This window comes from Antechinus flavipes, chromosome 4, assembly GCF_016432865.1.
Source record: "Antechinus flavipes isolate AdamAnt ecotype Samford, QLD, Australia chromosome 4, AdamAnt_v2, whole genome shotgun sequence".
NCBI classification, from domain to species: Eukaryota; Metazoa; Chordata; class Mammalia; order Dasyuromorphia; family Dasyuridae; genus Antechinus; species Antechinus flavipes.
In genome coordinates this window covers 105,090,946-105,112,758 of record NC_067401.1, presented here as the reverse complement: position 1 = coordinate 105,112,758, position 21,813 = coordinate 105,090,946, and the positions used below count along the sequence as shown (strand labels likewise).

The 21,813-nt window shown below is 44.0% G+C and overlaps 1 protein-coding gene across 1 annotated transcript; it reads right to left on the bottom strand.

Annotated features, from left to right (window-relative positions):
- Positions 1 to 7,645: 7,645 nt before the first annotated feature.
- Positions 7,646 to 15,324, bottom strand: IGSF8 (immunoglobulin superfamily member 8). The gene is made up of 7 exons (XM_051993674.1): positions 15,123 to 15,324; positions 11,124 to 11,498; positions 10,213 to 10,674; positions 9,372 to 9,779; positions 8,624 to 9,037; positions 8,262 to 8,392; positions 7,646 to 8,002 (listed from the first exon to the last, which is right to left on the bottom strand). The coding sequence occupies exons 1-6, from the start codon at positions 15,172 to 15,174 to the stop codon at positions 8,277 to 8,279; spliced, it is 1,827 nt and encodes a 608-aa protein (XP_051849634.1). The 5' UTR covers positions 15,175 to 15,324; the 3' UTR covers positions 7,646 to 8,002; positions 8,262 to 8,276.
- Between the last annotated feature and the right edge of the window lie 6,489 nt (positions 15,325 to 21,813).

Sequence of the window (21,813 nt, the reverse complement as noted above, 5' to 3'; positions counted from 1 at the left end):
AGGGACTTCTTCAGTGAAATTAGAGTCCTTGGTCCACATGTTGGGCACCAAATGTGAAGACCTTGTTAGAACCCTGGATGCCTTAGAATCAGCTGGAGTCAGGATAAGCAAAAGTCCTTGGTCTTTAGGGGTAGGATTGAATTAGATGGAAGCAGAATCTCCACCATCTTCCTTCTCCCTCATCTACCACCAAAGTGACTCTGGCTTGTCTTACTCCACCCCCTAGTCCCTCCTACAATCCTCTGTATACACCAATCATCGAGTCAGCCCAGGATAGTGGGAAGGGCCATTTTCCAAGCATATGCCCATAGAGTATTGTCCAATTGATAGTTAGCCTTAAGTGCTTAGCAGTCCTGACCTCAGTGCATCGACTCAAGAGTTCCAAGCCCATTATACCACAGGATTCTGAGCTGGAAAGAGCATTTGGGGGCATCTGATTCAAATTCATATTTCCTCTACTTGGCACTAGAGGGCAAATGTAGAACCACTGGGTGGGAAGCTACCCAGTCAAGCTCCTTAAGAGTAGGGCATATCCACCACACTTTGCATGGTGTCTGGTACATAGGAGATGCTTAATAAATTCTTATTGCTTGATAATAGAAAAACAAGAGGAGAGCAAGTAAGATTGATTTCAGGAAATTGTATATCTCCTTCAATGACCATAAACTTTTGCTAAAAATAAAAGCCATCTTTCTAACACCAATATTCTGTTAGTTTTGCGAGTTAATCAATACATCAAGCTCATTCAGGATTACTTGGAGGATACCACAAGAGAAATAACTTAATTCAACAATCCTCTGACAATAAATATGAGTCAAAGCATAAATCAGAGAAATGGATTGTATGCTTGCCAAAAGTGTTTGCCACCAGGATGGAGGAGCTCAATGCTCCTCCTCAAATGTAAAACTCAAGTTGAAAAGGGATTTCATGTGGATGCAGAAATTCTTCAGTTGCTCCCATTTGTATATGGCATTATTCTGATTGCATGAAGTTCAAGGATGATAGAAGCTTAATGATAGAGATTTGCAAGCACTCAAAGGAGTTTGGCTTGTCTGTCCACACAAGGAAAACCAACAGAATAAAGGATGTCTATTATCTATATGTTGACAAATGTTTGGATAGATACCTTATAGAACAGTGGTTTTTAACTTTTTTCTATTGTGACAGTCTTATAAAACCTATAGATTCTTTCTCAGAATAATATTCTTAAATTTAAATTAAATATTAGTTTTTATTTTAGATACAAAAAATAAAATACATAGGATTACCAAGTAAATCAATTATATTGAACTGCTTTCAAGAAATTGCAGAGCTCTTTTACTGACTCCAAGCTTCCTAGGAAAGTAAAGGTCCTTTTTGTTTTTACCAATAACATTTTATTGGTGTGGCTAAAGAAGTAAGATATGAAACACAGATGAGTATCACCCAAAAAGCAATAGAGAAAAACATGGTAGAGATGCATAGGTTGCAATATATAAATAATGAAGAACTGCAAACAGGAATAAAAAACATGATCAAAGAATTGTATGACAGGAAGAGAAGTATAGCCTATGTGCTATACCTGTATCTTTACCACTTCAGAAGAAAGCAAGAAAGATCCCCAGCATATTAGGTAGACCCCCATTGGCAAAGTAGTGAAATGTGGATGAATTGTGACCCATGTTATTGGAGGGAAAATCCCCACTGATGAAATTATAAATATCTTTAAGTTCAAGAAAAAAAAAAGTCCTCAGAGCTATCCAAAATTAGAATGGCTTGTGATATCTCCATCCCTGGAGAGCTTCAAAAGACAAGTAAATGATCCTTTGTAGCAATATCATGTAAGGAATTCCCATTTAAGTTAAAGGGTACATATCTACTGTCCCTCCCAACTCAAAAATTCTGTTATTCTTAGTTTGATCTTTGAGTTGAGAGTCATAGTTGTGGAAAGGACACCAAATTGGGGGTTAGGAAAGCAGTCCTGTTTCTGACATTAACTAGTTCTGTGACCTTAACTAAGTTATTTAACTTGTCTGTGCTTTGGTTTCCTTGTCTCTAACAATCCAACTTGAGGAGTGGGATTGGGTGAGCTCTTCTAGCTGTGACTTTTGATGCCATGATCAGGGAAGTGAGTGAAAACTCACTCTTCAGAAAACTAGAGATTCAGAGGACTCTCTGTGTTGCTTGGGAACAGGAAAATCCACTTGAGCTATGAGGTGGGACCATCTGTGAAATTTCCTCAAGACTTGGAGGCAGAACTAGGTATTTATGTGTCTGAGTATGCATAGCAGAAGTAGAAATACTCACACTCATACCCACTGTGGATTCTAGTTCTCTTTTTTTCATTACCCAGGTAATCATCAGTGACTTCTTTCTGACTGTTATCACAGACAGAATGAAAGTCATGAAGGAAGACAGAAGGCCCTACATCTGGTTCAGGGTACAAGAGATGGGAATTATGGGATAGAAAGGGCAAAACTGGGAAGCATATAACAATAGGGGAGTTGCATCAAGGCTTTTCTGTCCCCAAAGACTAAAGGAAGAAGTCAGTAGAATTAGATCAGTTCCTTGACCTTCACTCCCACCTATATTTGGAATCCAGTTATATTTGAAACCCAGTTAAAGCTCACCTGAGCAATAATAGTTCATACCACAGATGTGACCAAGGAATCTTGGCAGAGGGGAGGAGAATGAAGTCAGATGGTATATGTAATGAAAAGGGGTCTGAATTACCCAGAGGATTTCAAAGAATGTAAATTTTTTTAAAACATCTCTAATAGATGTTCATACAGCCTCCACTTTTACATCTCTACTGTACAGGAACCCATAACTTCTTGAGGCAATTTATGCTGGGTTTCTTCAGCTATTTTATTTATTCTTTAAACAGATTTACTTTTCCCTAATTACAAGTAAAAACAACTTTTAACATTTGTTTTTTTTTTTACAATTTTGAGTTCTGCTAGAGATCATTATTGATCACAAAGTAGACAATTTTGATTATATTAAGTTAAAAAAATTGTACAAACAAAACTAATGCAGACAAGATTAGAAGAGAAGCAATAAACTGGGAAACCATTTTTACATTCAAAGATTCTGATAAAGGCCTAATTTCTAAAATGTATAGAGAATTAACTGAAATTTATAAATATTCAAGCCATTCTCCAATTGATAAATGGTCAAAGGATATGAAGAAAATGAACTATTTGTAGTCCTATGAAAAGGGGCTCCAAATCAATGCAAATTAAGACAACTCTGAGATATCATTACATACCTGTTAGATTGGCTAAGGTGACAGAAAAAGATAATGATGAATGTTGGAGGGGATGTGGGAAAAATGGGACACTGAGACATTGTAGATAGAACTGTGAACGGATCCAACCATTCTGGAGAGCCATGTGGACCTATGCTCAAAAAGTTATCCAACTGTGCATACTCTTTGACCCAGCAATGTTTCTACTGGGTTTATATCTCAAAGAGATCTTAGAGGAGGGAAAGGGACCCACATGTGCAAAAATGTTTGTGGCAGCCCTTCTGGTAGTGGCAAGAAACTAGAAACTGAGTGGATGCCCATCAATTGGGGAATGGCTGAATAAATTATGGCATATGAATGTTACGGAATATTATTGTTGTGTATGAAGCGACCAACAGGATGATTCCAGAGATGCCTGGAGAGACTTACATGAACTGGTGCTAAATGAAATGAGCAGCACCAGGAGGAGATCAGTATACAAGGAAACAACAAAACTATAGGACAGTTAATTCTGACAGATGTGGCTCTCTTCAACAATGAGATGATTTAAACCAGTTCCAGTTGTTCAGTGTTGAAGAGAGCCATCTCCACCTCGAGAGAAGACTGTGGCAAGTGAGTGAGTGTGGACCACAACATAGCATTCTCATGCTTTCTGTTGATCTTTACTTGCATTTTGTTTTCCTTCTCAGGTTTTTTTTTTCTTTTTAGATCTGATTTTTCTTGTGCATCAAGATAATTGTGTAAATATGTATACATATATTGTATTTAACATATATTTTTAACATATTTAACATGAATGAGACTACCTGGGGGAAGGACGGAAAAATTTGGAACAAAAAGTTTTGCAAGGGTCAGTGTTGAAAAAGTACCCATGAATATGTTTTGTAAATAAAAAGCTTTAATTTAAAAAAAAAATTTGAGTTCTAAATGTTTTCCCTCCCTCTGTCTCTCCCTCCTCCCCCACCATTAAGAAGGCAAGCAATTAGATACAGGTTATGCAAGTGTAGTCATACAAAACATATTTCTGTATTAGTCATATTGTAAAAGAAAACAGACCAAAAAATCCCAAAAGCAGTAAAGAAAAATGTTTGAAATATGCTTTGATCTACATTCAGACTTAATCGTTCTTTGATGAATGTCATTTTTATCAAAAGTCTTTTGGAATTATCTTGGATTATTTTATTGCTGAGAATAGCTAAGTCATTTACAACTGATCATTATAAAATATACAATGTTATCTTGGTTCTGCTCATTTCACTTTGCATCAGTCCGTGTTTTTCCAAGTGTTTCTGAAAATATCCTGTTTGTCATTTTTTAATAGTACAATAGTACTTCATCACAATCATATACTACAACTTGTTTAGTCATTCCCTAATTGATGGGCATCCTCCTAATTTCCAATTCTTTGCCACCACTAAAAGAGCTTCTATAATTATTTGTGTATATATAGGCCTTTTCCTTTTTGTTTTTATCTCTTTGGGATATAGACCTAGTAATGGTATTTTTGAATCAAAGGGTATGCACAGTTTCAGAGTCCTTTGGGCACTGTTTCAAATTGCTCTTCAGAATAGTTGAATCTGTTCATAATTCCACCAACAATGCATTAGTATCTCAATTTTCCCATCTCCCTCCAACATTTATCATTTTCCTTTTCTGTTGTATTAGCCAATCTGATAGGTATAAAGAGGTACCTCAGAATTGTTTTAATTTGCATTTCTTTAACCAATAATGATTTAGAGCATTTTTTTCATATGATTTTAGATGGCTTTGATTACTACATCAGAAAACTGATCATATATTGATTGGGGAATAGCTCTTATTTTCATAAATTTGACTCACTTCTCTATATATTTGAGAAACAAGGCCTTTATCAGAGAAACTCACTGTAAAATTTTTTTCACAATTATGATTACTGTATATTTTCCTCTATCCTATTTTCCCTGTTTATTCCACTGTCTCTATTTTCACCCTGTATATGCTCAAAAGTGTTTTATTCCTAATACTACCTTCTATCATCTCCCACTCCCTTCTATCAGTCTCCCCATTTCCTATATCACTACTCCTTCTCATCTTCTCCTCCTACTTTCCTAGAAACTAATATAGCTTTCTATACTCAACTGAGTGTATGTTATTCCCTCTTTGAGCCACTTCCAAGTAGAGTAAGGTTCAAATGCTCACCCCTATCTCCCCCATCATCCCTTACACTATAAAAAATCCTTCATGTCTCTTTTATGTGAGAGAATTTACACCATCCCACCTCTTTTTTTCCCTTCTCCAAGTGCATTCCTCTTTCTTACCCCTTAATTTTATTCTTTAAGATATCTTCCTATCATATTCAATTCACATCCATGTCTCTATGTATATTCCTCACTGCCTTAATAATGAGAAAGTTCTTAGATATTACACATCATCTTACTATGTAGAGATATAGTTTAACCTTATTGAATCCTTTATGATTTCTCTTTCCTATTTATGCTTTTCTTGATTCTTGTATTTGAAAGTCAGATTTTTAAAATTCAGCTGTAGTTTGTTTCTCAGTAATGTTTGAAAGTCTTCTATTTCATTGATTATTTGTGTTCCCCTCCCCAAAGGATTATAATTCATTTTTTGCTGGGTAAGTAATTCTTGCTTGTAACCCTAGCTTCTTTGCTCTCCAGAACGTAGTGTTCTAAGTCCTCATTCCTTTAATATAGAAGCAACTAAATCTTGTATTATCCTGCCCCACAATATTTGGTTTCTTTCTGGCTGCCTGCTATAGTTTCTCCTTGACTTGGAAGCTCTGGAATTTGGTTATAATGTTCAGTTTTCATTTGGGAATTTCTTTCAGGAGGTAACTGGTAGATTCTTTCAATTTCTCTTTTCCCCTCTGGTTCTAAAATATCAGGGTCAACTTATGCCGTTTTGAATACATGCATTTACTAGAAAGATTTGTTTTACATTGAACAGATATCTATCTCCTTGTAACTTCCACCCATTGACAGCAGTTTTGCCTTCTGGGTCCAATTCTAATAGTAGCTCATATTTCTATCTTTACTTTATGTCTTGCAAAATGTTCATTTGCTCCTTATGACAGGCCTTTGGGTTAAGTGCTAGAGAAGTTATTATGCTCATGTATAAAGAAGTGAAGGTTTAGAGAAATCAATAGACTTTTCTACAATCCCACAGCTAATGTTTGAGTCAGGATTTTAATACGGGTGTCTACTCACTCCAAATCCAAACACTCTTTCCATCACACTACATGACTTATTGCAGCAAGCTAAATATTCTTTCAAATGACAACCCTTCAGATACTTGAGCACAGCAACTCTGTTCCTCCCAAGCCTTCTCTTCTCTGGGATAAATAACGCCAGTTTCCTCAATCTATCCTTTATGCTATGATGCTAGGTTCTCACTCTTCTTCATCTTCCTTACGGCATCCTTGATTTTCGCCAGTCGATGTCTGCAGTAAAATAGGGCTCACTATATTGACCACCCTTATCGGTCAGGAAAGATTTCATGTAGAAAGTGGCACAAATTGAATCTAAGGAAATTAGGGATTTTAAAAGGCAGAGACAACCTGGTGACAGCTAGAATAATGGTATGAGATGGAGTGTGGCATATGAGAACAATAAAAAGGCATCTTAAAAGACCAAAAAATAATAATGATAAAAATTCATTAATTAATTAGCCATCTTATTCCAGATGGATCTGATCCAGGCAGAGTACAATGAGATTCTAACCTCCCTCTTCTCTCTGTTCTCAAGGTAGTCTAATTATTTTAGCTTTATCATCGCAATGCTGATTCTATATTGAACTTGAATCCACTGGAATTTCCAGGTTTTTCCCATATAAACTTCCCTATCTCCCCCTTCCTACGCTGATGCAGTTGAAATTTTTTTTTTTCCTGAGGCATTTGGGGTCAAGTAACTTGCCCAGGGTCACACAGCTAGGGTCAGATTTGAACTCAGATCCTTCTGACTTCAGGGCTGATGCTCTATCCAGTGCGCCAACTAGTTGCCCCTACTGTCGACTTTTTTGAATCCAAAGGTAGAATTTTATATTTGTCCCTATTAAAATTCATCTTGTTACTGTCAATCCATTTCAGTCTGTAGAGATTTTGTGGTCTTTGATTGTGGCCAACCAAGATATTTGCTTCTTTCCAGCTTTATGCTATGCCAAAATTGTACCTGGATACAAGTCATTGATAAAAATGATGAACACAACAGGGCCAAATAGAGCAATGGAGAACTCCACTGGAAACTCCCTCAAGGTTGATATTGATCCATTAACTTAGAGGCTTATCAGTCTTTACTATCTCCTCTCTGTATCTCTCTCTCTCTCTCTCTCTCTCTCTCTCTCTCTCTCTCTGTATATATGGAAATATATAAACACTAATTATTTCTAACTCCTTAGGAATGAAAAAGAGGAAGGATATGATTTTAGATTTTATTAAAAAAAACTTTATTCACATTTTAGAAAAAAAAACAGTTTTGGAGTAAGGGGCAAGGACATGCCTATGGAAAAGGGAAAAGGTCAGAAAAGAGAGCCAGGATTTGGGGGCACTGAGGAAAAGGGCACTGATATCTACTTGAGGTAAGTAGAAGGATTGGGGCCGAGCCTGCGGCTTCGGAAAACCTCCCAGCCTGGCAGAGCTGAGGAGGATATCCTGGTCCCCCCCAAATAAAATAAATAAAAAGAGTAAGAGACAGAAGGACCAGATTGGGGATAAAAGGAAGAGGAAGTTTAGGCAACAATGATGTCGGGCTGGGAGTTGGACTGGAAGACAGCTTGTACCTGCAGAAACAAGAAAAGGAGTTGAGGAGGATGTCAAAGGTGAGCTTGGGCTTCTTCTCCCACCTAATTTCATTATGGTACCCAGCCTGATACCCCAAAGGAAAACCATCATAAAGGGACATATGGGATCCTGAGGTAAGAACATAGGGTAGAACTGAGGTATCCAGTGTCATAGCCTCTCTAATAAGAAGTTCAGGAGGGTATTTTTACTCTGGGATAAACTAAGGATAGAAGAAGTTCATGCATCCCAGGACCTTACCATAGGGCTAAGGGTTCACCGCTTTCTCAGTCTTTTCATGAAGCAACAAGTGACCGTGCTAAGGATGGTGATACCTGTGACCAGGGCAGCCCCTGCACCCACCAACAGGGGCACAAACAGGGTGTCCAGGGCTGAAGAGAGAGAAAAGAAAGAGCATCTGTTAGTGACATTTCTGCCCTTTCCTCCCCCTTTTTGTAGCTGGATCTTCCCCAGATTCACTCCTCTGACTTAGATTTCCCAAAATCCTCCAAGGTTTAACCAAGTGTTTTTTTCACAGTTTCCCTCTCAGGTGAGGGGATCGGGGGTGGGGAGCTGAACACACAGGGGTCGTGGTATTAGGATTATTGAGGGGGGCTACTCACGAAGGGTGTAAGGGTAGACGGTGATGGGCTCGGAGCGAGCGCTGCCTGCTTGGTACCAACTGTAGTCGGCGTGCTGTATCCAGGCACTGGGAGCACAGTGGTATATCCCCTCATCCTGCGGCCCCAGCTCATGGAGCCTCAGTCGGTGGCTTCGGGGTCCCACCTGCTCCACGCTGACAGCACCTCCACCCGGTCGGATCCCTAGCTCTGCCACGCCATCCCGGCCCATGCCGCCGACCAGCTGGGGAGGGGGTGCAACCAGGCCTGGTTCCCCTAGCCGCTCCACCCACCAGCTGTTGGCCAGCCGTAGTCCGGGAGGGCCCCCTGTCACAGAGATGTTGCAAAACAGGGACGCCGTCTCTCCCCGGTACACTGTGCCCCCTGCCAGCCACGCCACAGCTTCCAGCATCACACCTGTGAGGCCCAAGAGCATGAGGTCAGAGGTGCTGGCCCAGGAAATACCCAGGGGATCTGGGGGAGGAGCAGGAAATTGTGGAATATTAACCTTTCCCTGCTTTATTCATTATTTTGCATAAACCTGAGTTTGGACAGGAGGGAACCACTTTGGCAGAAGGATGGACTGGGGAGACAAAGGTGTTACTTGAACAGAGGAAGCAGGGAGGGTTTCCCAGAATCTCTGGGAGAGTAACCTACTACTTTCTCAGGGCATTTTCCAGTTGATTTCCCCTCTTTGGGAGCCTTCTTTGTGCTAATGTAGATTTTACTCCCTCAGGCTCCATCCTCTTACCTTCTTCCCTCACATGCACAGGGAGGGGCCGAGAACGAACACGGGCAGCCTCCCGAAGACGGGCCCCAGGTCCCCGAACGTAGGCTCGTGCCAGGCAACGGTATGTGCCCGCATCTCCAGGCCTTGCTGCCTCCAGCCGCAGACGGTAGGTAATAGGGGCTACTTTTTCCATGGAGATGTGTCGGTCCTCATAGCCTGGGCCCAGGCTGCCTATGCCCTCTGTGTCCAGCTGGGCTACCAGGTGCTCAGGCCCAGGGGCCCCTGCAGGTGCCATCTCCCAGCCCACAGAGTAGGCGGCATGGGGTCCTGGTGGGGGCAGTGCCCCCGATACATTACACAGCAGCTCTAGGGGCTCTCCCGGGCCTACCCGCCGCTCCCCAGGGCCCACAACTACGGCCAACTGGCTGGCTGAAACACAGAACGGGGTGGGGGGTCAGAGAAGAAAGGCAATTACTAAGCAGTCAAGGCACAAGACTCTCCAGTCTCACAATCATGACTTGAATTTTTCATCCCAAATAATATCCTTAATACAGACTTCACTCCTTCGGCCTTTTTGTGGTGTTGAGGAAAAGGGAAAAGATTACATCAGACAGCTCTGTCTTCGTCCTTAAGCCATGTGCCCAGGCCTGACCACTCCCAATTTTAGCCACCAGAGTAGAGGAAGGCCCAGAAGCAGGCAGCTAGGGCATCAATGCCAACCCACTCTGTCCTCCCCCCAAAAATGGGTTTGTGGGCCAGCCCAGGCTCACTATGCTCATTTTAACCTCTGAAACACAGTGGGTACCTCTCCCTGCTCCAGTTCTTGCTATGCCCACTTTAATGCCAGGCTAGGAACACTCACCCAGGGTCTGTACATCCACATGGGCTAGCACTGCCCGCTTCTCCCCAATCTGGGCCCAGCTGCCATCGGGGTCTTGGATCCATTCAGCAGCAGTACAGTGATAGGTGCCAGCATCCTCCGGCTGGGCACCCCCCAGCACTAGCCGGTACCGCTCAGACCCCTCTTTGCTCAGCCGCAGCTCACCGGCAGTGAGCCGCTCCGCGTAGGGTGCCCCAGCCTCCACGGCCAGGTCAGGCCGCAGCCCGGCCACCTCTTGTAGCGTTGCCCTCCCCACAGGGGCCTCGGGCACTGCCCGCCCGAAGGACACTGCTAGGTGTGTGTGTTCCTGTGTGCTCGTCCGCGCCACGCAGCCAAGGGCTAGTTCTTGCCCCTCGGGCACGACCAGGCGTGGAGGGGAAGCTGAGCCCTGGCGGCCTCGGGGCCCTGGAGGAGCAGCGGACACCTGCAGTACATCTGGAAGGACTGAGAAAGAAGAGCGAGAATGAGGATCCCGGTAATGCCCATCAGGAGGAAGAGATCTCAGGCTGCCCACATGCACACATCCACACACAGAAACACACATACACGTATGTGCGTATGTGTACGTTCTATTTCCCAAACATAAGAAAAAACTGAAGAGGGTTGGCAGAGTTCCCCCTTCTCCAACCAATCTAAGCAGAGATCTCCAATCGGCAGAGAAACGACCATGATCATTCCCCTCGGCTTCCCCAACCAGTCAGAAAAGGACAGAGATGCTCAAGGACTCCTTTTGGAGGGCAGTGCTGTGGGAGGAATCCCGCCTGGGAGGCGAGGGCCTGGACTTGAGCGGAAGCTCTGAGAAACGGCTGGACTCGGTCTCCGAGGTCCTGTCCCCATCCGTGATTCTTTCATGCAGAGAGCATCCCCCTCCCGCGCCCCAGCAGCCCCGGTACCTCTCAGTTCCACCTTGCCACTGTAGCTGCCCAGGTATCGGGCATCGGTGGAGGGGGTGTAGCACTCGTAGACCCCGGCGTCCTGGGTCTGCAGGCGGGAGATGCGAAGCACCACAGCATCGCCTTGGAGCCGCTGCACCTGAATGTCTCCGGATGCCACGCGGGGCCCAAAGACGGCGTAGGGGAAGCGGCTGTCCCGCGTGCTGATGATGCCCAGGGCCGACTCGGGGGCCTCCGGTCGGTAGAGAAACCACTCAAAGTCCTGCTGCGAGGGACCCTCGTAGTTGCTGACGTTGCAGGAGATGGAGATGGCAGTGCCAGCCACGCGGTACAGGGGTCCCTTAGGCATCACCACCTCCCGGGCACTGCACACACCTGCAGTGGACACGGGCCGTGTCAAGGACCAGAGTCCCTGCTCCAAAAGTCCAGCAGGGGAGAGAGGGACGGGGTACTGGGAGAGAGCTTTTCTGGGTCTTAATCACCAGTGAACACATTGGGTAGAAGAGACTCACTCCCTCCTTCCTTCCTGCTAGTCCCTCTGCTCTATGTGCCATCTTGGTGCCCGCCTCCTTCAGAGATGGCACTTTGAGGGTGGCAGGGTTTCCTTGGTTGTGGTCCCCAGGATGGCATTTCCTATCCCGCACCCCCCTGTCACCAGCTTGCCCCTCTGCCCTTAAAGGATGGGAACGGAGAGGTCTGGTTCAGAAGGGCCCATTGTCTCAGCTGCTCCTATTAGTAGGGGCTGGGCCACCTGGGGCCGCGGAACAATGGAGCCAGTAGCCCCGAGCTGGGCAGGGCCTGGACGCAGATGGAGTCATTTCTCCTCCGGGGACAAAGCGCCGTCCCCCACCACTAACCTCTCCAGCTGTGGACGGTGAGCTCACTGATTTCTCCACCTCAGTGGACAGATACCCCTGCAGCTGAGACCATCACTGCCAAAGCCGGCCCCCACGAGAGCCATTATGCTGCCCTCCCCTCCCACAGAATCTTGCCGTCTCTTCCCAGACCCTCTGCCAGCCTCCCCAACTTATCTGGGGCTCTTGGCCCCATCTATCTCCCAAAGGCCTAAACAATAGAGAATGACTCGTCTGGTGATTAGCATCTGATTTACATATTCATTTCATGTCAAGCTTCATGTCAACTCTCTCCTTTCCCCCTCTCTAAAGTTCTCATAGGCTGAGCACCTCCCCCCGTGGGAGAAGAGGATCAGAAGGGATCCCCACAGATTGCCCAACCCCCCAAGTCATTCCTTGTTGGCTTATTTTTTCCACGGCGCCTTCTGTTCCAGGGTAGCCTCTCTGTCCAATATTTCTCTAGCTGTCTTTATCTTTCAAGGTTCCTAAGGGAGCCTCCCTGAGGTAGAGGGTTGGAGGGAAACAGAGAGGCTGGAGAAATCTCAGGGAGAACTGTCAGAGCTTGACTCCCCATCTCCCCCACCAGAAAAACCCGGGCTCTATTACCCTCAATCATCTAGTGCTCCAGTCCCCCTCAGCCTGGAATACTGACGCCACTTCTTATTCCTCACATTCTAATGGGACCAGAGACTGATGGGGGGACTGGAGAACCCTTGGTTAAGTTTCCCTTAACCATCTTTAACATTCTCTTGTATTCACAGCTTCTTCCTGACTTGATCCCCTAAAAGTGGAAAGAATAGGGGGAGTCTTAGATAGAAGCCCAAGAACTTAACTCAGTGCCAGGCACATAGGAAATGCTTAATAGATGCTTGTTGACTGATTGATAGTAGATAATAATAATAATAATAATAATACCTCAGCCTTTACAGTAAAATGTTTACATGCATTTCTCAGCTGCCCAGCAGGAGAGATTCATGTATTATCCCCATTTTGCGGGAGAACTAGGGCTTAGATAATTTAAATAATTTGCCTAAGGCTAGTAAGGCTTAATAAATCTCTTTGCACTTTACCCTGCTGTTTCCATTCCATTATAACTCAACATTAACAGTTCCATAAGCATGGGCAAGTTACCCCACCACTCTAGGACTCAATTTCCTCAAATGTAGAATATAAAGTTTAGATGAGATTATTTCTAAAGCTTCTTTAGGTTCTAGGATTTTATGAGTCTGTGAGTCAGAAGAGCCCAGCCTGCAGCTGGTTTCATAACCAGGGAGACAATAAAGAGACAGAACCATTTCCAAGTTACCCAATTGCACCAGGTCTGACCTTCTGTTTATGAGGGGTTCTTTCCACCCCCAGATTCCACCTGCATGTTAAGGCTCCAAGATCCCCATGGGAAAGCACCCCTTATCTTTGGAATTAACCACTATAAGGTTTTCTACTTCCTGTCTCTCATCAGGAAAAAAAAAAAAAAAAACCCTGAGGATTCTCCTGCCTTCGAATCATACTGCCAATTGCAAAAAGCTGCTTTGTGCTAAGCAACCAGTTCCTGTGGGTCCCTACTTCCCCAAGTGCCCAGCCCCCAGGGATGGATGAGGAGAAAAAAAGACATCCTCTCCCAACCACCATGATTCAGGAGTCCACTTAGCCGAGCAGAGGATAAGGCAGAGGAGTTTGAGAACATCATGAAGCATCAGCAAATCTCTGGCCTAAAAATAGGTGACCAGGACAATTATTACTGAACTCTACCAGTTCAGCCTCAAATACCCAAATAAATTCTGGGAAATGAGATAGGACATCAGTTTTCCCAAGGTTTCAATACAGTCCAATCCTTCCATCCTCTTACTTATCCCAACTCACGGCCTTCTCCGAGAAGCCCTCATGTGCAGGCCAAACAAACCTGAACTAGCTATTGACTGGCATCACAGCTTGTTGTACCATGTTCCCACAGTAGTCTTTCAACCATGATTGGGCGTAAGAAGGCACAAGGGCCAAATTTCCTGCCTGCACTGGGTAGCTCTCCTACTCTCTGCAATGCCAGGGGCAAATGGTGCTTGGAGATTTTAGGATTAAAGACTTCACAGAGACTGATGTTATCAGAGACTGACTTCGAAACATCTCTTCTTGCCAACATATTCTGAGTCCCAGACCTGGGTAAGATTGGAGGATAGGGTGGGTTAGAGCAAGATTTTGTGTTACTGAGTCCCCACAACCCATAGTTCATAGCCTAACCACTTAACTGCAACTATTAACGGAGTGGACAAATGGTCCAGGAAGGGTAATAAAGGTTAGAAATCTACAATAGTGTGATGAGAGAACTGGCTAGATTAGGGGTTAAGATAGAGAAAGAGGGTAAAAAGGGAATAGAGTGCTGAAAAGAAGCAGGGGTCTAGAAGGCTGGGACCGTAAAGGGAGCAGTGAGACTGAACTCAGAGTTGGGGGAGGGAAGGACGAGCGGGGATCACTGTCCCTGAGGAAATAATCTGGAGAACTCAAGGGGGCAATTAGGGGAGACTTCAAAGATTCAGGGCAGAGCCAACCCCCTGGCCTCCTGCCAACTCCGGGGCAATTACGAGGGCGGGCACTGCCCACGCCTAGGCCAGGCACGGAAGCTGCCTTGCTGCTAGGGTCTGGCTCTCTGGTAAAGAAGTGGACCCGGGATGGGGTGGGGGGGAGGGAGAGAGGTTGGGCATGACGTTCCAGAGATTGGCCATGGCGCTATAGTTCGGTGGGGTAGCGTCTTTAGCAGCTCCTCACCCTGTCCTCACCAAACAGCTGGAGAGGAGGAGCCTGGAGCTGGGAAACCCCTTTCCCTCCCATTACACCCTCTTCCTAATCGGCTCAGCTGGAGGCCACAGAAGCCAGCTGGGCACGGTCCTGCGCGCACCCAACCCTGGGTCTGGGAGAGCCCCCCGGGACTGTCAGTGCGGGGCCAAAGGCCCGAAGCAACCCGGGTCGAAACGAACTCCTATCCCCGCAGGTCCTGGCGGAGGCTGAGGATGCTCAGGTCCTCGCCAAGATTTCGAGCCCGAAAGAGGCGCAGGGAAAGAGGAGGGGGCAAGGTTATAGTGGGAGGGGGATGAGCCGGGCTGGCGGGACGCGGGACAGGAAGAGCTAGGGGAGTTCCGCGGCTCCTCTTTCTTACCCAGCATTAGCGGCAGCAGCAGTTGCCACGGCGTGCGCCCGAAGGCTCCCATGCTGCGCGCTGCAGAATCCGGGGAGGATCCGGGGGGAGGCTCGGGCTTTGGGGGGCCAAGGGCTCGGGGGGCGCATGCCCGGCTGGAGGGAGCAAGGTACACCGAGCCGGAGCGGCCGCGTCCCCTTCTTCCTCTTCCTCCTCCTCCTCCTCCTCCTCCTCCTCCCCCCCCTCCTCTTCCCGCTTTCCCTCTCCCTCCCTTCGGGCTTCTGGGCCTGGTTGGTCCCACCTCCGCCCGGCAGGGTTCCGCCCAGACCCCGCCTCTGCCCAGCCTCTTTCCCTCCCCTTCTCCGGGGGCGAATGCTTGGCACTTTTCTCCAGTCGCGATTCACAGTACCTTGTCCCAAGGCCCTTATCCTCGCCCCTCCAGTTTGTCCCAAGGTCCTCACTGGTCAGGAGAGGGCAGACCCCTAGCTAGGGAGGAAGATACCGAGAGCAAATGGCGTCATCGAAGAGTTGGGGACCAGCTCGGAGTCCAGCTGTTTCCTTCTGGGCCTTGGGGCCTTCCCAGCTGGCTGGGAGAACTTAGGTGGGGTGAGGGTTAGGGCAAGTGGGTCTGGGGTAAGTGAATAGACAGGTTCAGCAAGGATGACAGCTCACTGAAAAAGAGAGGGAGGGAAGGAGAGCCAGAGACAGTTGGAGCCAAAGAGACAGCGACAGAGAAATAGAAAAAGAGAGACGGAGACACATAGAGAGATAGAGACAGAGACACAGAGACATAGAGACAGAGACACAGAGAGAGATAGAGACGCACAGAGAGAAAGAAACAGAGACACAGAGATAGAACTTCTGCAACAGTGGGAATTTAGTATGCAGGTGGAAGAACTTTGTCAGGGGTGGGGCAGGCAGAGTGCTTGCTGCCTGAAGGCTGAGGCTGGGTGAGAAGCTCTATGTAGGTTCTTCCTGTCTGGCACGTGTGATTCATAGAATCATAGGATTTAGAAATTGAAAAGAGCAGTCTGGGATAGATATCATCTAATGAAATTCTTCACTGTACTGGGGGAAAAAAAAAACCCTGAAGCTCTGAGCTGGACAATGTTCAGGAGAGCAGAGCTAGGTTTCAAACTAAATCAGTGTGATGGGATCCTTGGTTTCCTTCAAGTGCTCCCTTCTTCATGAAGCCTTTCCTGATCAAGTCCCCCATCCTGTTAGGCTTCTTCTCCCCAAACTCCTTGGTATTCCTATTGCATGAATTCTGAATATACTGGTATGTATATTTTGTCACCCTTATTAGAATGTAATCTCCTTGAGAACAGGGGTTGTTTTGCTGTAACCTCAGTGCTTAGCACGGTGCTTGGCACATAGTTAAAAATCCATAAATGTGGATTCATTGGTTCCTTGTTTCTTCTTACTAATAATAGCCTGGCCCCTTATCATTAGCATCTAAGGGAGGCACCTAGACAACCAGCTCCTGCTCTAAGCAGTTGTGAAGCTCAGGAATATTGGCAGATAAAAAGAGGTGACTTTGTAAGAGGAACTGGAAGGAAGCAAAGTAAAGGAAGCGCCAAGCATCGTGTCTCTGAGAAATATGTCCCTAATGGCTGAGAACAAAGGGCCTTTGAGAAGGAACTTGAGACCTCAGAACCAGTCCTTTTCTCTTTCTAGCTCCTCTAGGACCCAGCCAGGTTTGAGGGGACAAAAGAGTAGAGTCCTCATTTTTTACTGACATTCTGGTATAGAATTTGAGAAATTAATACAGCACTTTTAAGGAACCTAAGCTTCACCCTGCTGCAAAAACTCATCTTTTTAATATCAATATTCTGATGAATTATTACATGATGAATGTTGAATTAAATTGAATTTTGTGATGATGACTCATGAAATGCCATCTTAGAAAAGCCAAAATGGTGACCTTCCCCTAAGGTCAATGAAAAAGGACATAGTATGTAAAAGTGTATAGACTATAACCACTGACTTTTTAATGAGAAAGTAGCATAACAGAACCAGAGACTTTCTCTTATTGGATAATCCAAACAAATTGACCTACTTGAGGTTTCTGTACTTGGCATTCTCTCTCCCATCTCAATGCATGTTTTATGTGCTCTTCCATCTCACTTCTGTCTCTTGGAATTTCTAATTCTCTTCAAGACTCAACTCTTAGCCAAGTTTTTTTTTCTGATCCTCCCAGTAGTTAGAACTCTCTCATCCCCTGGTGGAAAAATAGTTTATTTACTTTGTATGTAATTTTTATTTACTTATCCATGTACATGCTGTACTGCCCCTTTCCCCCTCCCTCTCCCCGCCCTGGTACAATATAAGCTTCTTGAGGGTAGGAATTATTTCTTTTTTATCTTTGTACCTTCAGCATCTAGCACAATGCCTGGCACTTCAGACATATCAGTTTAATTGAATTGAATTAGGATCAGAAAAAAGGCTGATCATATAGTAAGAATGAAAGATGATAGATTAAAAAAAACTTCACTGATTTGAAATATTATTAAAAGAACAAGAGACAGCATGGTGTGATGGATGGAGAACTAGTCCTGTGTTAGTAAGACCTGGCTTTTTATCCTACCAATGACACAGATAAGCTTTGTGACTCTGAGAAAGTCACTTAACCTGTCAATGGCCCAGAATACTTTCTAAGACTGGGGTCCTTAACTTTTTAATAGTAATCTAATAAAACTTGGGCCCCTTCTCAAGTCAAGCCAACAAGCTCAAACAAAGTATTTATTACATGCCAGGCACTATGAATGTTTTCAGATATGTAAAATAAAATTTATGAGATTACAAAGGAAACTAATTATAATGAAATACAATCATCAATAAACAGTGACTGACTATGAAAGACTTAGTTATTCTGATCAATGTGATGATCCGAGACAATTCTAATATGACTCATAATGAAAAACGCTATCCACCTCCAGAGAGAAAACTGGTGAATTCTGAATACAGATGAAAGCATATTGGTTTTCACTTTATTTTTTTTTCCTTTTTCTCCGTGTAACATGGCTAATATAGAAATATGTTTTGCATGACTTCACATATATAATGGATTATCTTGTTGCAAGCCTTTTCAATGAGTGGGGGAGGGTCTGGTGGGAGAGAATTTGCAACTCAGTTTTTAAAATCAATGTTAAATAATGTCATCAAAGTATATTTAAAGCAAGTTCACAGACATCTCCCCTCCCCCCTCAATCAAATCAAGAGTCTTTGTGCTATTTTTCAAAGCAATATACATTGGTAATGGGAATTCCAATACCGAATTCTCTATGCCAGTAGAATTACCATTCTGGCTCTTACACTGCTCCTCCCCAAAAGGAAAGTCTCTGTTCTGTTGGGTGGATGGACCTTCTATGAACAAGAATCATTAATAATAAAAAAACAGGGATGGGTTGGGTTCTGCCTCCTTTTTCCTGCTCTCTTTAGTGGATGGAAAATTTATCCTCATTTCTCCTCTAATTCCTTTTCTTATCTCTCTCAGAAAATCAAATACACAATCGTGAGACTCATGGTTTAGGAACGGAGCTATGGGATAGCAGTAGGGGAAGAGTTAAAGACTGGAAAGAAAGTGTCTGTTTAAGGTTCCTAAAAGAAAGATGCACTCTGCCTCTTCTTTCCCCAGTCTGTGAGTTCTAAAGTCTGTCGCCAGGGGGCACCCATAGTTCAATCCTGGCGTAGCCCATCAGACACTTATGTAACTTAAGAAAAACAAGTCTGGGAGGGGGAGACAAGGAGGGAACATGTGAGCATACACACAGAGACTATATGTCTCTTATACACAGAGATACACACACTCCGACAAGAGATACATTATATATACAGACAGAATACACACCATACACATTGTAACATCACAATCCAGTACTTCATAGGAATATTAGAAACCCAGACACCCAGAGAAAGCAAGAAAGGGTAGTGAAAAAAGAAATTTTATTTGAAATCAAAAGTCGTGGGTTTGAATCCTGTCTGCTAATCCTACTTGCTGTGTGTGTTTGAACAAGTAACATCGCCTTAGTCATCAGTGTCTACTGTTTAAAAAAAAAAAAAAGGCTTAACTGATGATCTTTAAAGTCCTTTCTAGCAATAAAATCTCACAATTCTGTAAGGCAAGTCCTTGGAATAGCAGGAGCATCTTGCATCTAGCCCCCAGCACCAGGGCCAGGGCTAGTTAGGTAAGATCACCCCTGCAGGGGTGGAGGAGCAGAAAGCAGCTCTGGAGGAGTGCCAGCGCCGACTCTAGGTGACTGTGCCATGGGTTAGTTAGCAACTGAGCCTGGCGCTGAGATGTAGACACAGATGTGTGGGGTGCGGTGGGTGGGTGTTGGGCACAGCAGTGTATGCAGAAGCTACAGAAGCCCTTTTGGTTTCTGGGTTTGCTGCCCATCACCAATCGGCCACCCACTCCCCATCTGCTGCTCGATGTTGGTACACACTCTGCACAGGGGCTGAGGCATCCTAACATCACATGTACCCAGAGGCAGAGTCACGTGTCACTCACCCACCTACTGATGAAGACTCATATAGGATATAACAGAAACACACCAGGATTTACAAAAACAAGCTGACACAAATATATGCGCTCAGCCACAGGCCCAGACCCACTGAGAGACACCCACAGCAACTAATATGCAGAGAGATTTCAATAGATATGATTTCATCCGTGTGTATACTCCCTCCACCCACACAGATAGAAATAATAGGGAGCATTTAGATATCACTCTACTTACAATGCATTTGACCTCTCTGGATTTGTAGAACAAACCTGCAAGGTAGATAGTGTGCTTATTATCTCTATTTTACAAGTAAGCAATTGAGGTTCAGAGAGTTACAACTTGTTCAAGAGCATGTGGCTTGGAAATGGTATTAAATCTTAGTCTTCTTATGCTAAACAGTTTTCAGATCCACTTTATAACTGCATAGAACCTCCAAATCTTAGGCATGGGATTTTGGAGTACTCTGGTGGCTAAACTCCTTATCCTGATAATGAGCTTCTTTATGGATATTTATATAGGCTAGTCTTTAGATTAGTCATCTTTGGGCCTTCTTTTGCCATCTTGGGGCAGCTAAGTGGCTCAGAGCACTAGGACTGAAGTCAGGAGTTCAAATCCGACTTCAGACACTAGGTATGTGACTTTGAACAAGTTGCTTAGCTTCTATCTGCCTCAGTTTCCTTAACTGTAAAATGAAGATAATAATAGCATCTACCACCCAGAGTAAAATAAGATAATATTTGTGAAGCAGATGGCATGGCATCAGGCACATAGTAAAAACTTAAGTAGGCTTGGTTTTGTCCTTGAAGCCTTTCCATTTTGTTAGGACCTGTTACAGCTAGAACTCTGGGTCTCCCCTTGTTTTGTAAGCTCCTTGAGAGTAAGATTGTTTTGTTCTTGCAACATATCTAACATATATAAAACTGCTTGCCATCTAGGGGAGGGGGTGGAGGGAGAGAGGGGAAAAATCGGAACAGAAACGAGTGCAAGGGATAATGTTGTGAAAAAATTACCCTGGCATGGATTCTGTCAATATAAAGTAATTATTAAATAAAAATTAAAAAAAAAAAGATTGTTTTGTTCTTTGCATTTATATCCGTAGCACTTAGAATAATATCTGACCCACGGTAAGATGCCCAATGTAATGAATCCCAAAGTCCACTTGTATGGGACTCTCTAATCAATGATGGAGATCAATGCTCTACACCTGTGTGGGTAATGCAGGAAAGACATAGGCTATTCAGTCTCGTTGGGCACTTTTAGCTTCTAGAGAGAAGATGGATGATGCTAATCCAATTTCAGATTGCTAAAATAAAAACAAGACTCTGCAAGGAAGCCTACATGAGAATTAGCAGTCACCATCATCTGCCTATCCCCAATCTACTACATTAGTCACTACAAATAATATTCCTTTTGGATGAGGGTTGAGGTTTGCTTGTTGAGTTATCTTACTCCCAATGGGAGAACTCCCTTTCTTTGTAATGTCTGCTATCTTCTCTTCGTGTGTGTGTGCGTATGTGTGTTATGTATAATTTTTATACATCTACACACACATATAGGTGTGTATGTGTTCTTTATCTGATTTTTATTTTTCTAAATGGATTTCTTTGCCATTTGCTATGTGTGTTCATTATGTAACTAGTATTTGGTAGGGAAAGAATTAGATATAAAGCTCGGGCCCTTCTTTCCCCCTGATAACTTCACATTAATCAGAAGTTTAGTTTGAATATGAAAACCACATCCCTTAGATTAAAAAGATTTAAGGAGCAAATAGAAATAATTCTAACCCAGAATCCTTCTATCTGAAGAGCGCTCGCCAACTTCTTCTGGGTCCCAACCTCTTGCTTTTCCTCCTGGCAGGAATTAAAATCTTCCTTAGAGTAGGAGAGGACAGTGGGAGAAGTTAGTGAGATCTTTTCTGCCTCCCTGTGAGCCACACTATGACACCTTGTGGTATATGTAGGGGATAGCCTCACTACACTACTAAATGCTTGTTGATTGATTGCTTTCATGGTGACTCATGGGAGAAGTACTTTAGAAAAGGACAAATAGATTAGAGATATAAATATACATACATATATGCATAACATGATTCAGGCTCCAAGATACATAAGACACATGTATCGAAATAGATAAAAAAATTATAAAAATAGATAGCATAGAATATCTCCATAAAGACCAAAATATTTATAGAAATATTTGTTTTT